The sequence below is a fragment of the Sander vitreus genome, chromosome 4, assembly GCF_031162955.1.
Source record: "Sander vitreus isolate 19-12246 chromosome 4, sanVit1, whole genome shotgun sequence".
Taxonomy (NCBI): domain Eukaryota; kingdom Metazoa; phylum Chordata; class Actinopteri; order Perciformes; family Percidae; genus Sander; species Sander vitreus.
Genome location: NC_135858.1, coordinates 13,707,028 through 13,722,953, shown reverse-complemented (window position 1 = coordinate 13,722,953; position 15,926 = coordinate 13,707,028). Strand labels below are relative to the sequence as shown.

Sequence of the window (15,926 nt, the reverse complement as noted above, 5' to 3'; positions counted from 1 at the left end):
ATTGCAACAAAGAAAAGCGGGTATTGTCAAAACAGGCTTTATGCTGTACAAAACACAGAAGAATTACATTACAAAATAAACCGTCTACATATTTCAAAAACACAATATTTCAATCACACAAACATTCCTGCCAACAGCTAATCAATCAACTTTAGGCAGCTGAGACAGGACAGCTGATCTATATTTGATCTAACAAAAGAGTCATTAAAGAGTGTTAAAGTATAATTAAATAAACATAATTCAGACCTGTAAAATGATAGTGTCCCATTGTTTAAACATGACACATAAAACTGAGACAGCTAATCTAGCTGTGCATGACATCAGAAAAAATAAGCACTAGCACTATAAGTTCACATTCTTTTAACTAATGGCATACAGTTACAAGCTAATGCGTTCCAATAAGCTAAAAGCCACTACATTTCTCCCAAACATCTCCTCTCAAAAAAGTGAAATAAAGTAAGGCTTTCTAATATGCATGAGACAGCAGCAGAACCAGTGTAATTTAAGTAATTTCAGATATTCTATGGACAGGAAAGGAAATGTAACAGTACACGTACTGTAAAAAGACAAGGACGACAAATAAGTGAATGTAAACTTTGCATAACATGAAGGAATTTGTCCCATCTCTGTTGCTTCAACCAAAAACAAATCCCTGCAATGATCAAAATTCAAATTGAAGGCTCAAAGTAGAAGTGACCAGGCCATCAGAAGATACCACTTGGCAGCTCCTTGCTAAACATGCCATCGAGGTCCAGCTCTCTGCTCATCAGATCCTCCTCTACGCTCTCCAGCGCCCACTGATGGTCTGTCAGTTCCAGTGCCTCCCACTCAGCCTGAAATCAAGGACACTCATCAAATGAACAACCAAGTAAAGCCTAACCCCATTAATATATTATGCTGGAACTACAGAATATACCTTGAAAGCTTTATTTGTATCTGCAGGCATGGCCATGGCAGCACCACTCATCTGCTCCTGCATGATCCTTGACTGATCAGCACCTGTGGGGATAGCATCGCATAGCCAAAACAATCATCATCTGGGAATGAAAAATAATAATCTGAATGCAACGCTCTTTCAGCATAGATAAGGCATTACATAATTCGCCAAAGTCACAGGCTTTACTCATAAGACTGAATTGATTTGTAAATATCAATAACCAAGATGAATCTGTAGCTAAAACTTAAAATGAAAAACGCTCAGATTGTGTGTATTGAAATTAAATATTGTTCTTATGTTCATATTCCCGTGAATCAAATAACTACTTGTAGTATGCCAGGGGTTGCTATTACTGTTAAACCTTCTGAGAATCAGCATAAATAGAATACACATTTTCATGTTATAATCAAACAATCTGACATAACATAACACTCTGAAAATGATCTTAAGATGATCTAAAGTTACCATTATCTTGGCCTAGAATTAATGAGTACATGCTTCGTAGTCCAAACACGTTCAGGAAATACCATGACGCCGAGCTCACCCTAGATGATAAACACACACACAAACAGAACAAATGACAAGGTCATACACTAACTTAAGCATTCTGAGTTTAATACGCAACAACTATGCAGTCCATCTCTAGATTTTGTTTTATGTATCGAGTTTACCAGGAGGCATCCAGTGAGAGCAGCTCTATTCCTTGCTGAAGCATGGGCTTGAAGCGCAGAGTAAGAGGGAAGGGAACCTTAGCTGTGTGAAATAGAGTACAGAAAGAACTTAATATATGCTTTCCACAGAAACAATATATTATCTGGTAACACGGCAAATTAAAATTCTGTTTTGTTCATAACACATCCCGCGCCACAAGCCGCAAGATCTGTGAGGGAGCTAGATCATTACTTGTTACAAATCCTGAAAAGGTCCAGTTGATCCAGCCTCCAATGAGGATCATGGGAAGCACATTGGTGACATTTCCTTTCATCATATCTGTCAGCATGCTGGGATCTGTGAAAAGATACAGTACGCAACAAAATGCACTCAATGAAAGTCTTGCAAAGGACTGCTTTTTTTATATATATATATATATATATATATATATATATATATATATATATATATATATATATATATATAATTGATAACTGTGCACTGACTTTGCTTCTCTATAAAAAAGCAAATGTGTCACTTTAACAGTATTCTTTGATAAATACAGACATAACGCACAAAACGCCAGAGAGCTTAACTGATTTAATGACAATTTATTTTAATTTTAAATGGGCTTCTTTATGAAGGGCCACTGTGAATTATAACACTGACCACTGCATCATCATCACCTGTATATTGGTAAATAAAGGATTACCTGTCATTGGAGAGGGTGGAACAACCTTTCTTTTGGTCTTCTTGAAAAATCCATCTTCTTGATTATTGAAGTAGAACTTCCTCATCAAAAAAGACTGAAACAAAGAGAGATTTTCAGTAAACACTGTATGTGTATCTGCTGTGTGACAAATAAATGCAAAGACCAGTGTTTTTGTGTTGTGTGTGTGTATTTCGTATACAATAACTTGGACATGTGTTGAAGATGGAAGATGAAATTCCCTACCTGTTTGGGAATGTATTTTCCATTTTCTCTGAGGATTCTGCTCCGAATAAGAACCTGGCTGGATTTGGATATGGAACAACATATTAATTCACATGAATTTTGGAGTTTCAATATGGATATATAATCCCCCTCACAATTGAAGATTACGTAACGTTACCTGTCAGAAACCTGTTCTAACGTCAACTTCTTGTCACTTTGAAGAAGAATGGATACATAATGCCGAATCACCCCGACAAGAAAGGTGATGAAGACAATGGGTAACACCACCCAAAGTCGAATATTGGAGTCCAGCAGAAGCTCCGGCTCAGCCATACAGCCTGGTAACGTTAGCTTAACTGAACAACCAAAGACACAGCAAGGCAAGCGTGAGATAAAGCAGGAACGTTTAAACATAGCTTTTGTTCGTCTCAAATATTGAGGTGGCGTTCTAACTAATGTGATGCCTTTTTATTCTGTTTGCTAAATTACTAAAATGTGTCAAGCTACGACCGTGCTTTGAACCCACAGATTGAAGAGCTGTCAGTCATTTAGCTAGCTAGCCAGTGTCATTAAGATAACGTAATAATAGGTATCAAGCTAATGAGCTAATGTTTAACAACCTAAGCCCTACTTCACAGAGTAGAGACGACCGGTTCTTTAACAAACGGCAGCAGCAGCAATAATAAATGGAACCACTAACGATAAATAGCTGACGCTAGTGGTTCGCTAATGTTAACGTTAGCCAGGCTAACGTTACCTTCTTCCCTGATGCCTCGGGTCACAGTTGGCTGGAGCTGGCGAGTCGTCTTAGCGCAGTTGCGACCACTTGCTTGTTGTTTTTTCCAACTACGATAGACCCAAATCATACGCTATGTGAGGTAGTTTATTAAATCGGACAATATTTAAGAGTTTGCATCCACTGCCGCGGCCATCGCGCTGTGATGTTGACTCCAGGGAGGATGAGAGCAGATTTCTGCTTCTGCAGCTTACCCGCATCTCACTGAGACTGCAGCGCCACCCCGCGCCGATGGGGGGAAGATGTCCGCCTCAGGAAGTTCATATGGGTCCATGGCAGTGACAAGGGTCAGTTATTAAAAATTGCAATATGAGAGTACAGAAATATGTTGCTACAACCTATTGCATTCAAAACAAAAACTAAAAAAATATTGGGCATAAAAAAAATATACATTAAGTAGGCTACCAAAAGTAAAAGTAGGCTACTCATTAATTGGTAGGCTACTAAACCCCCCTGGTGACGTTTCAGAATCATAACCATACATATTATGATATTGTTGGATTATAATTATTGATGTATTTTGTACATCATTTTAATGCTGCAGCCGGTAAAGGTGACTGAATATCTTAAGTTATAATAATCAGCATCATTTATTTGTTGGGTATATTTTGTATTAATCTTAACCTGCAAAGTAACTATACTAAAGGTATTCAATTAATATAATGGAGTAAAAAAAATGCAATATTTCCCTCTGAATTGAGTGTAGCAGAAAATGAAATATTAAGTAGCCTAAAGTACAAGTAGCCTACCTCAAAATAGTAGTCTACTTAAAGTACTTGAATTAAAGTTACTTTCCACCACTGAACAGCACACAGTGAATATTAGGTGACATGTTGTATGTTAGGCTACACCTATAGGCAACAAAAGACGGTAAGGAATAGCATTTTCAATCAGTTTCTTTATTTGCTCAACAATTTAATTTGAGGTCAACACCATTGTAAATTGTGTAGGGGGATGAACTGTCCTTTTCAATGGAATTCCATTGCTAGGCAACAGCCTGATCCTTTGTTAACTTCCTGTTAGTTGATGTCATTTACACTGCAACAGGAAATCAAGTTGGAATGTTTATATCTGTGAAAATGTCTTTCCTGCTTTCCTTCTGGGAATTTGTATGCTAAAATGTATAGTGGAAATGTCTTTATTTAGTCTATATATAGAAAAACACAAAATTCAAGCCCTAGATGACAATTCAAAATATAAAAATATAATGCGTAATAAGGCTCTCGGGCATTCTGTTCACTCCTGTAGATCTTTCTCATTTAATGTTATCACTGCTGAGTCAATACATGCAGGCATGATTTACTCTTCCCTCCTATTTTGTGTCTTTTGTTTGGAGTAACGTCTTTAAATGCGCCTGTTCACATCAATGATACATTTATGCATGATAACGTTACCTCATGCAGTAATTCGTTTATAAACCCTTGGACTTTAATAGCTCAGATGTGTTTCAGCAAGAGTTCTGCTCAGGTTGAAAACTGTCTGCACATTCAAAACATAGGCCTATTCCACATATCGTATTCTAGTTTCCCGAACATTTTCAACACATTTGCAATTTTAAAAGTGACCAAAAGCGACCGTTTAAAAAAGTGGTGGGGATATGTCCACAACATCCCCAGTGTAAATGACACCTACAGTCATTTCACAGGACTACAGAGCTTTATTATTCGCTTATTTGTTCACTGTGTCCTCCCGATCAATCGGTGGCGGTAATGCGCAATGAATCTGTTTGCTATCAGTCCTAAAACAGGGAGGAAGAACAGAGAAACACTTCAAGAAAAACCCAGAAACATTCTATTATCACTGACTATCACATGCAGCAGTCTGTGTTAATAAAACGGTATGTAACACGAAATAATACGAATTTTATATTTGTTGTTTCGGCTAACGTAAAATAAGTTATTCAACGCGAAGCTAGTTAAAGCTAACGTCAATCGCGCTTTTAGCTAAACCGGTCTGCTTGCAGTGTTAGCGAAGGCCCGTTTGTTTCAGCAGGGTTATCACTGGAAAGCAGTCCGATCTGAGCGTTAAACGATCCGTAGACCAGTTACAGTTCACCTCTGAAACAGTGTGGCTTGTTTCTGTCAATCGTTTCAAATCAGGCCTTTGGTATCCCTTAGCACCTATTTTTTTTATTTCTGTAAGTAAACTAATATTACAAAGTATTCATTTCAAATTTGGTTCTTAACGTACAGTTAAAACAAATCAGATCAATTCCAATCATAAGGTAGTGCACTGTGGTTGTAAGATATTTAAAAGCTGAATATTTTAATTAAACTGTACTTGTAAAAGCCCAACTACGTACAAGAGTTGAAAATTAGCAATAGCTTTGAACTCGCCGTGCAGCACCTCAGTTTCATGCTTTGTATTGGAACTGTTGGAATTGGAATGTTAAATTGCATCGTCCCTATCAAATCAAATTCAATATCAATATCTGTGAGGTTTTCCCTGGGTGATGTTAAACACCTGCTGACAGATATTTTTGATAGTGATTTAATGGCTAATAAATTGAGCTGGGCAATATATTGATATTATATCGATATCGTGATACGAGACTAGATATCGTCTTAGATTTGGGATATTGTAATATGGCATAAGTGTTGTCTTTTCCTGGTTATAAAGGCTGCATTACATTAAAGTTATGTCATTTTCTGAACTTACCAGACTGTTGGTCACCCGGATAGCTCAGTTGGTAGAGCAGCGCCCAAATATATATATATATATATGAGGTTTACTCCTCGATGCAGCGGGCCCGGGTTCGACTCCGACCTGTGATTCTTTGCGGCATGTCATTCCCCCCTCTCTCTCCCATTTCATGTCTTCTGCTAGCCTATCAAAACAAAGGCTGAAAATGCCCAAAAAAGAAACTTAAAAAAACAACAAAAAAACCTTACCAGACTGTTGTAACTGTTCTATTATTTGCCTTTACCCACTTAGTCATTATATCCACATTACTGATGATTATTAATCAAAGATCTCATTGTGTAAATATTTTGTGAAAGCACCAATAGTCAACATTACAATATCGTTGCGGTATCGATATCGAGGTATTTGGTCAAAAATATCATGATATTTGATTTTCTCCATATCGCCCAGCCCTACTAATAAAATCTTTTGATTTTTCTACAGAGTTCCTTGTTCAAACTGGTCTCCTCTACATTAAACCATGGGAGTAGATAAAAGGTAAGATGAACATAATCCAATATGGTAGGGACACATATTCATTCTATTCGCACTGACATTTATTTTCATTTTTCAGGCTTAGTCGGGGTGAGCGTAGTGGAAGATATGGTTCGGACGGGAGGAGAGATGACCCAGAATGGCATGAAAGACGGAGTAGAGATGTTGAGAAGGATTATGATCAACTACGGGGTGATGATAGACACAGAGAGCACTTTGAGGAGCGTAGAGACCGAGACAGTCCAGAGGTGAATATTAAGGAATACCTTTGTGAGCTAATGTTACTTTCACACCTGTAACAGAAAAATACAAAACATCTTAGTTCTAAATTTAATAACAGCATTATTTTGCAGCAGAGGGGCAGAAAACGACGCAATAGTGACCGATCCGATGATGAATACGATGGGGATTATCCAGACCAGGACTTCAAAATGGAGCAGGAGGAGGAAAGCAAGACTATCATGCTGAGGGGTCTCTCTCTTCATGTCACAGAGGATGATGTAAGCTCACAAGTTTTACTGAGTCTCACTGATGGTGTGATGATGATTTAAAGATAAAGCCACACTGAGTGTAGCGAGATAAGCAGAGCTGCTGCCTTCTGGTTAAACAGAACAGCGAATCCCTTGTGAAGAGTGTGATGGTATAGTGTAGAGGCAGAGAGAGGCAGGCTGTCATCCTTCAGAGCAAAGTTCATATTTGTAAACTGACCTGGAATGGGTGTAAAGTTAGGGTGCAGAAATCAGCCACCCCTGAGATTCTTTTGAAATGGAAATAAGTGTAAATTGTACAAATCTGATGCAGCTTCTGCACTGATCCGTCTCATTTGTTGACCACATTTTTTTATTTTTATTATTAATAAAAACACGTGGGCTGGCATGACAATTGATCTTCCATCAAACAGCTATTTGTTGTTCTGAGGGTTTGTTGAGGAAGTTGAATTTGTTACAGGCGTGCAAACAATGTCAGCTGCTTTTTTGTGACCTCACTACATTAGGAAGAAAGAGGCAGCTGACCATTTCCAAAAATTGAGAAATGGTATACATTCCGGAAAAAGTGTTAGCCGTATGTTATTAGAACTTGATTGTGAAATGTTGTGCTAGGCAGAACGGTGGAGAAAGAATCTGACCTCTTCCTCAATTCTCCAGATCCGCTCAGCGCTCGAGCAGCTGCAGGGCCCCCAGCCTGTGGACATTCGCTTGATGAAGAAAAGGACAGGTGAGTGTTAAGTGTCTCACGTTCACTTCCAAGCTCTGTCTTACAACCCACTTTACCTGTTTTATTGCCATCCCTGAAAAAAGCCTCATTACAACTGTCAGAGGATGCTTTGTGTCACATAGATCGGTTTTGATAATATCACCAGGTAAGGAGGTAACTGTATCTACTATTCCTCTACCATTTTTGTGCAGACATTACATGTTATGGTAAACAAACTCTACCACCATCCCCTTGACCTTGTAAGCACCCTCCCCACCTCCGTTTTGATTTGAATTGGACTGTACAAGCCCATTGTGAGTTTGAATGTTGCACCAAAGCATTCTAACTAACACGCATCCCGTCTATATTTGAATGCTGTCTCTAGGTATAAGCCGAGGTTTCGCCTTCGTGGAGTTTTATCACTTGCAAGATTCTACCCGATGGATGGAGACCAATCAGGTTGCCTCAACAATCACCAAGTTTAGAGTTATTCTTGGAGATTAGAGCCCCAATTAACCGATACATGACCATGATCATTGAAAGTTTTGCATTTATATTACACATACAGAGCTAAAAACTGTTGGTATTTAGTTGCAGGACTGTATACTAACCTTGGTCACACAAAACTGTGATATCTGGTAATTTTCTTTGATATCACACACTTGGCTGATTCATTTAGTTTACAGCAGCTTTTTCAGACAAAATAGCCTCTCAACTGCTTAGTTTACTGTAGGTTGTGAGTTCAGTGTTGAATAACAGTATAAATGATTTTGCTTTTGGAAATGCAATGACATCTCTTGTCTGTTCTGTTTCAAATATTAACCAAGGTGCTATGCAGAAAATGTTTAGGACCTTAAAGAGATATTTTGCTGATTTAAATCCAGCTCTGTGTCATGGCAATGTCGGCAGTGTGTTTTAGATGAACGATGTTTGGCTTCCCTCCGTGGCGCAGAGCAGTGGAGCTCTGCAGAGATCCACCGGATCGGCCGACCTTCACTGCTCTGCTGCTGCGTGCACTGGTGCCACGGAGGGAAGCCAAACACTGTTCAGCTAAACATGCTGCCCACACAAAGATGACACAGAGCTGGTTTAAAATCAGCAAAGTAATCCCTTTAAGCTAAATAAGCCTTTTGCCTCTCCTTATGAAAGTATACTTCCTGTTTCCAGAATCCGAGTAGTTGATCAGTCCTGACTATACATTGGTTCCATAGCACATTCTGCTCCAGCTCAGTCACTTGGATAGTTTCTCATCTCCATTTAAAATCCGAAGACTGGAGTGAGACAAGGACGAGCTGGCAGCACTCCGATCCCAAACCACCGCAACAATTTTGTTTTTCTGAGAACTCATTCCCTCGTACACAGAACTGCAGCTTTCTCTCTGAACTTCACTTTCTACCTCTGTTCTCTTGCACTACCTGAGACACTCTACCTAAGCAGCTAAGAGTGTAGCCACTCTTCCCGTTCCAGCTGCTCCCACTCTTCTCTTTGGAATTTGAAATAACTGGTTGCTTTTGACTTTGCAGAATAAGTTGGTGATCCAGGGGAAAAGCATTGCAGTGCACTACAGCAACAGGAGACAGAAGTTTGAAAACTGGCTTTGCAATGCAGTGAGTGTAATTTCTAACTACTATAGTTAGAGTAACTATTTGCCTTTTGCACCAGTACAGAGTACAAGCACATTGGAATTCTTGCACAGTTTTCTCAGTCAAAAGAAGAAAAGAAAGAACCTTAATATATACAGCACATGTACTAGCTTTTATAGGTTTCACCTAGAGGTCTGTTGCACATAGACTGAACATAGGCTGTAACGGTCATGCTAGTACGACAAGTTTACATACTAATATGTAAATAAGTCGGTATAAAGTGCATGTGTGTGTTAGGTACTACATTGTGATCCCAGAATATTTCTCTCTTTTTTTTTTTTTTTCCTTTTTTTTTAAAAAAAAGACTATAACATTGTCATTGTCTTATCACAGTGTGGTCTGTACAATTTCCGGAAGAGACTGAAGTGTTTCAGGTGTGGAGCAGCCAAAGTTGGTGAGTTGTTACCCCCAACAAACCAATAAGTATAATTTGTGTTCTTCTCAGTAAGTGTGTACCTTCCACTGTGTCCCGTTCTATTTTAGTGGCTTGCTCTGAGTAATTGTAACCGATGTGTCACTCTACTTTGTCATTGCTGAGTACAGATGGGGAGTCACCAGGACTGAGTGGTTTAAATGCTGAGTCTCAACAGCCAGGAGATTACAATGGTGACAGTGAGTGTCTTTTCACCACCTACTCAAATAGTACGTTCGTTCAGTAAACATTTTCGACATTTATTCATGAATGCTTTTTTTGTTTTTGTTTACAGCAATCATTTTGAGAAACATTGCCCCTCTTTCAACTGTTGATGGGATTTTGACCATATTGGCCCCCTATGCCAACCTGTCAGCGGGCAACATCCGCCTCATCAAAGACAAGCAAACAGGACAGAATAGAGGCTTTGCCTTTGTTCAGCTCTCATCTCCCTTGGTATGTTATTTCTGTAGCCAATATGTAGTCATAATATATAAGTCAGTATGTTTGTTCTGGGGGTGTACACACATGCGACAATCTTGCATCTTCACTTGCTGTATAGGAGGCTTCTCAGCTGCTCACCATTCTCCAGAGCCTTCAGCCACCTCTAAAACTGGATGGAAAAACAATTGGTGTGGATTATGCCAAGAGTGCTAGGAAGTGAGTCATCATCATACATACATACCGTTTTATTCAGCTTACTATTAATAGAATATAAGCTCTTTTGGATCCCCACTGTGTGAACTGCACCAGTTTTATCCTCACATAGTATAGTTTTTTTATTCATTTGTTTTGCACTAAAAATTAAATTAAAATGTGATCACTTATTATAACATTTACATTTTGTAATCATATTTTGCTGAAAGGTGCCTATTTAATCCTGCAGGCAGGTTCCGTATTCAAATGCAAGAATAGTTAAAGCAAATTAAGGGCTCATTTTCATTCTGCTTGAGCTGCAAAATGTGTCCGTTCCAGAGACTCAGCGCAGCCTGATGGGATCAGAGCAAGTGCTCTTTCTGTTGCCAGCACAGCCATTGCTGCCGCTCAGTGGTCATCCAGCCAGGTATCAGGGTTTTACTTGTGCTGTTCCGTATTTCTAAGTAATTTGAATTTGTTGCACTTAAAATTCCCTGAACTAAGTGGTGTGACATTAAAGTAAGGCAAAGATCACTTGTGGGCTGACCTGCTAAAAGGTGGTATGAGTACAAACAAATGTGTGAACCACTGGGGGGGGGGGAGCATTTTAGTGATTTTTTTCCCCCAAGGACTGTGGTGTTTTGGCACGAGTATGCAGATATATTTGTGTTATTATTATGATTTATCAAGACCGAAGATGGTTATGTGTATTATTTCATACATCCTTGCAGGGATGCCATCTTTAAAAGTAAGGAGACTTAAGCTACATCAAATGATTCCCTGTAATGTAAAATGTTTGCTGTTATAATGATCGAGAAAAAAAACCCAGCATACAATTAGCTTGTGGAAGTTTGTTTTCTCTGCTGTCCACAGTTTTATATGGGGGGGATCAGAGGGACCTAAACCTTTTGAACTAGTGAATCAAAGTAATGAGATGAAACGACCAGGAAGCTACAAAAAAGCTGCAAAGCGGGGTGTTAGTTCTCAGACTGGTCGTCGGTGTTAAAAACATTGACATTACAAGGAGTCATGCACATTTTAATATTATGTGTTTTAAAGGTTAACTGATTTTACACATTTATTTGCAAGATATTGACTCAGTTGCAAATGCAACTTGGCATGTTTTAATTAGGGTTCTTGTGTGTTGTTACTGACTTTGCTCTCATCTCTGTACATTGCTGTAGTTACAGCAAGGTTCAGGTACCACCTCTGGTTACATTGCTCTTCCAGAGGGCTATGCACAGCAAACACAGGTCAGTTCACAGTCTACCTTATTATGACAGTGACTACAACGAGAAAGCCCAGTGATTGACATACTATTTTTTTCCCTGTGATGTAGGGACAGAGTTATCAAGTGTGGCAGCAACAGCCTAAAGCATTGGCTCCTGCTGTTGGAGATGGATTACTTGGAGGTAATAGGAGGTGTCATTCACTCAGAGATATTGTGAATGATATTTATACTAAGGCTGGGGTCGCTAATCCATCATTACCAACTGTTTTTAGCTCCTCCAGGAATAAAGACGTTGATCCCTTCAGCTGCAGGTGTGGTCATATCCCCGACGACTCAGGTTTACCAACCTGTTATTATCAGCCATCCTGCCATACAGGTAGACCGTGTATTACCACGGCATTTATGTACTTCAAACACAACTACTAATTTATAACTCTGGTGTTGTTTGGTGGCTGTAAATGATCATGATTTCCCCCCCCCCTCCCCCCTCCTCACTCTCAGTCACATAAGTTAGTGATGGCTGTTGATGCAGCACAACAGACTGCTAGTGTTTGCACTGCACCACTGCTAACACCAGCGGCTGCCACTGTTGCAACTGTTGTCTGTGCTTTCCCAACTGCTAACACAACAGGTGAGATCAGTTAGCTACACAATGACTCCTCTGCACGTGAATTAATAGATCGACCTTAGATTCATTTTATGTGATTTGTAAAGCATGTTTTGTTGCCTCTTTTTGTATCTGAAGCTGCCCCTCACACCTCCACATACCAGTATGATGAGTCTTCAGGTTACTATTATGATCCACAGACCGGCCTGTACTATGATCCCAGCAGCCAAGTATGTTCCCTGTGGTCTTACTATATGTGCAGAATATACTGCCAAACACTATGTATTTGTATGTCATTTTATCCAAAACAGTTCATACAGTTTTTCTTGCGCTTACTATGAATAGTACTACTATAACTCGGAGACTCAGCAGTACCTCTTCTGGGACAGTGAGAAGGAGACGTACATCCCTGCACCAGCTAAATCAGACATGAGCACACAACAGGTGTCAGCGAACAGCTCCTCAGCCCCAAACAGTGAGGAGCCCAAAGAGAAAAAAGAAAAGCCCAAAAGCAAGTCTGCTCAGCAGGTAAATGCTACTATAAAATACGTTTATTTTCTGTGTGCCTCATATCTTGTCATTTAAATATCTACACTGGCTGTTAATACAATTGCAGATCGCAAAGGACATGGAGCGTTGGGCGAAATCCTTAAATAAGCAAAAAGAAAGTTTTAAGAGCAGTTTGCTTGGACCATCCAAGGAGGAAGAGAGGAGAGAGTCTGCAGCTGCCGACGCAGGTTTCTTCCTCTTTGAGAAAAAGGTATTTAGCAGTCACTACTAAGCCTAAGTATGTTTTGCATTGGATTAGTGTCATAGCATACTTGAAACCGTACTAATATAGACAGAGAGGGCTAACTGGGAAGTCATTCAAATTCATAATTTTCATTAAAATTTGTGTGTGTGAGTAAGAACTTAACCAATGGCTTCAAACCAGTAGCTATTTATTAATAACGAACATAGAGTAAGGGACCGTCCTTTGTGTTGTGGACAATCGTGTAATAATATAGCTTACATGTGTTATTTGTTGATGAGATTTTGTTGCTTCCTTTTTTAGCAAATAGGAGGTTTTGAGATGCCATCTTTAATGACTGAACAATTCAAGATCACAGAGCAGGAGACTTCAGCTAAGGTTTGTTTGTGCCTTTGCCTTTATTTCCCCACTCTACAATATTAATGATAAATAAATCACTTATGCATTTTCATATTGCAGAGTGGTCTGGTTGCTGCTTACAACGGAGACAGTGACCCAGAGGAGGGTGGCTCAGATAGAGCAGCGGATGAGGAGGGAAAAATAACCGACTGGAATAGGAGGGTTTGTCTGCTGTGTCGACGGCAGTTCCCCACCAAGGATGCTCTGCTGCGTCACCAGCAGCTCTCAGACCTTCACAAGGTGAGGATGGTAAAACAGCAGGCGTTTAATCTGCAAGTAGCTTTGAATATTCTGGGCGCTGCCATCTGTTCAACCTATAAAGCTTCAATGCAAAATGGAAAGGACACTTATTGATCTTATACTGTCTTGAATATAATGTATATGTGAGCAATTCAAGTTGCTTTCAATTGTTTAAGCAAAACCTGGAAATTCAAAGAAGATCAAAACTCACAGAAGCTGAGCTGGAGGAGCTGGAGAGAAAAGAAACGGAGGTATTTGGCTCAAGAATGTACATCCATATCAGTGATTTTTGTTGTCGCAATGAGGACACTTTGAATAAAGTTTCATGGTCATTTTAAAAGCTGAAATACAGAGACAGAGCTGCAGAACGAAGGGAGAAGTATGGCGTTCCTGAACCTCCTGCACCTAGAAAGAAATTCTATCAACCGCCAGCCCCAACAGTGTAAGTATAAGAATTAAATCTCACTGCAAACATTTGTGAAATTTCCGAATTTTCCTTTTTTAACGTCCCCCGTCATTCACCTCTAACAGAAACTACGAACAGCCCACCAAAGATGGCCTTACAAGTGATAACATCGGGAACAAAATGTTGCAAGCGATGGGCTGGCAGGAAGGCAAAGGTCTGGGGCGACACCAACAGGGCATCACTGCTCCCATCTCGGTGAGGAGGCCAACAACATTATTACCATTTTACTTCAAAATAACACTCATCTCCCTACCAGCTCCTAACAGATGGGAGTATGCATGATAATATGTTCTTTTCCACTCCTAAAGCAATTAGCACTGTTACCTGAGGACTGCCTGCGTCCAATCTGTCTCATCTAATAACCGTCCTTTCCCCCATAGGCTTCATTAAGGACCAAGGGAACGGGCTTGGGTATTAAAGGAAGCTCATATGAACTCTCAGCATCTGACACCTACAAGGATGCGGTTCGTAAGGCCATGTTTGCACGCTTCAGTGAGATAGAGTGAACTGGAGAGAGAAAAGTAATCATACATACATACACAATCATAAATATGAATTTTGTGGCCAAGTAAAAGTGATTCTACTGTAAAAGGTTGATTTCCCTGCCGCACCACTCCCCTTCGCTCAAACTTGAATTTCTATCTTCTCTTTGTATATAAAATGTAGCTTTGTTTTATATAGCTAGCGATATGTTTTCAGTTGAATGAACATGTAAATTGTATAGTATTTGTGCATAAAATTAAGTGGACCATGCTGGTTTTGTTTCTGTGAAAATCTAAAGAATCAATGTGACAATTAAACCAGACCATTGTACTTAACATTACTTATCTGCAAAATGTTTTTTCCCTTTACCGGAAAAGTCTTGTTATGAAAAGAATAACATAATAGAAAATGGACCACACCGTTTTTTAATCAACATGCAGCTCAGTGAGGCCACTGAGTTGCATGTTGATTTTATGGCTCGAAGCCGCATCCTGAGTTTCTTTAATGACTTGGATATGTAGGCTCAGAACTGGAGACAGTATCCCTTAGACATCCCTTACAGCTTCAGCCGCAGCTATGCTTTTGTTGTACAGTATGGTCCATAAATCCATGCATAGTTGTGCTTTAAGAAAATAGTTTACTGTATCTGTAACTGTACCCAGCTGTCAAATTTATATAAAATGTAAACATAATGACAAGGTCCTCTAGCCTGGAACCTCTTGTTCTCTGTGGTCTTGAGTGATCCAATACATCCAGAATTGAGTCTAACTGCTGCACAGGCTAGTTTGAAATGCTTATTCAATTTGGTATGAATATAGTACGGGTTCATCATACAAAAGCTGGAACGATACCGGACTGATACTTATTCTCGGGTCATGCTGAATCTCCATCTCTCAGCCACCACTGGATATGCTGTCCATTATTTCTGCCAGACCCTATATTGGCTGCCTTCATATCCTCTTTCCTGAGGCTTAATGGCTGACATGTTTTATCATCTCTCGCTTCATGTGGAATGCCAGTGATTTGGAAGATGCCCCACAAAATCTTTGTCATGTTCGTGCTCATTCCATCTCTCTGCTATTTCCTGGAAGAACTGAGAGCTAGCTTGAGGATAGACTAGTATGTGAAGCCACTAAGATACCATACAGCACAGTAGCTCCTGCCACCTTAATGGCTGTGTGTTCCTAATTCTTTAACTCTCTAATGACTATGTCCAAAGTGGGGTTTTGACTTGAGAGATGTCATTATAGAGCTAATTATATAATAATGACTTGCGTTGTCCCTGTTGTATTTCCTGGTGTTTTAAATGCATAAATTCACTCTCATCCCCGTAGCTAAGGGAAGAAATTTCTTCAACCTGTCACTATTT

The 15,926-nt window shown here is 39.6% G+C and overlaps 2 protein-coding genes across 3 annotated transcripts; one reads left to right on the top strand and one right to left on the bottom strand.

The window, feature by feature from the left end:
* Positions 1-21: 21 nt before the first annotated feature.
* On the bottom strand, positions 22-3,514 carry emc3 (ER membrane protein complex subunit 3). Its single transcript, XM_078248456.1, has 9 exons — positions 3,280-3,514; positions 2,701-2,878; positions 2,544-2,601; positions 2,301-2,394; positions 1,841-1,945; positions 1,609-1,690; positions 1,403-1,482; positions 917-999; positions 22-833 (listed from the first exon to the last, which is right to left on the bottom strand). Exons 1-9 carry the CDS (start codon positions 3,386-3,388, stop codon positions 705-707), a joined length of 918 nt encoding a protein of 305 aa, XP_078104582.1. The 5' UTR covers positions 3,389-3,514; the 3' UTR covers positions 22-704.
* A 1,510-nt stretch (positions 3,515-5,024) lies between these two features.
* On the top strand, positions 5,025-14,827 carry LOC144516822 (RNA-binding protein 5-like). 2 transcript variants are annotated; one of them, XM_078248455.1, is made up of 25 exons: positions 5,025-5,155; positions 6,445-6,498; positions 6,575-6,743; positions 6,852-6,995; positions 7,641-7,710; positions 8,075-8,148; positions 9,213-9,296; positions 9,666-9,726; positions 9,876-9,944; positions 10,040-10,200; positions 10,307-10,404; positions 10,720-10,807; positions 11,565-11,633; positions 11,720-11,792; positions 11,884-11,987; positions 12,113-12,242; positions 12,357-12,448; positions 12,564-12,746; positions 12,835-12,978; positions 13,273-13,347; positions 13,429-13,608; positions 13,785-13,859; positions 13,950-14,050; positions 14,140-14,269; positions 14,455-14,827. In XM_078248455.1, the coding sequence occupies exons 2-25, from the start codon at positions 6,482-6,484 to the stop codon at positions 14,578-14,580; spliced, it is 2,517 nt and encodes an 838-aa protein (XP_078104581.1). In that variant the 5' UTR covers positions 5,025-5,155; positions 6,445-6,481; the 3' UTR covers positions 14,581-14,827. The 2 variants fall into 2 exon arrangements, with proteins under 2 accessions (XP_078104581.1, XP_078104580.1); XM_078248454.1 differs by having other exon boundaries at positions 6,849-6,995.
* The last annotated feature ends 1,099 nt before the right edge of the window (positions 14,828-15,926 follow it).

Excerpts from the sequence above, each read along its gene's own strand:
- emc3 (XM_078248456.1), bottom strand. The coding sequence starts at position 3,388 with ATGATTTGGGTCTATCGTAGTTGGAAAAAACAACAAGCAAGTGGTCGC. Across the intron at positions 2,395-2,543 it reads GAAAATACATTCCCAAACAG|TCTTTTTTGATGAGGAAGTT; the intron begins GTAGGGAATTTC and ends TCTTTGTTTCAG. Across the intron at positions 1,946-2,300 it reads TCCACCCTCTCCAATGACAG|ATCCCAGCATGCTGACAGAT; the intron begins GTAATCCTTTAT and ends ATCTTTTCACAG.
- LOC144516822 (XM_078248454.1), top strand. Across the intron at positions 11,634-11,719 it reads GCTATGCACAGCAAACACAG|GGACAGAGTTATCAAGTGTG; the intron begins GTCAGTTCACAG and ends CCTGTGATGTAG. Across the intron at positions 12,979-13,272 it reads TCTTCCTCTTTGAGAAAAAG|CAAATAGGAGGTTTTGAGAT; the intron begins GTATTTAGCAGT and ends TTCCTTTTTTAG.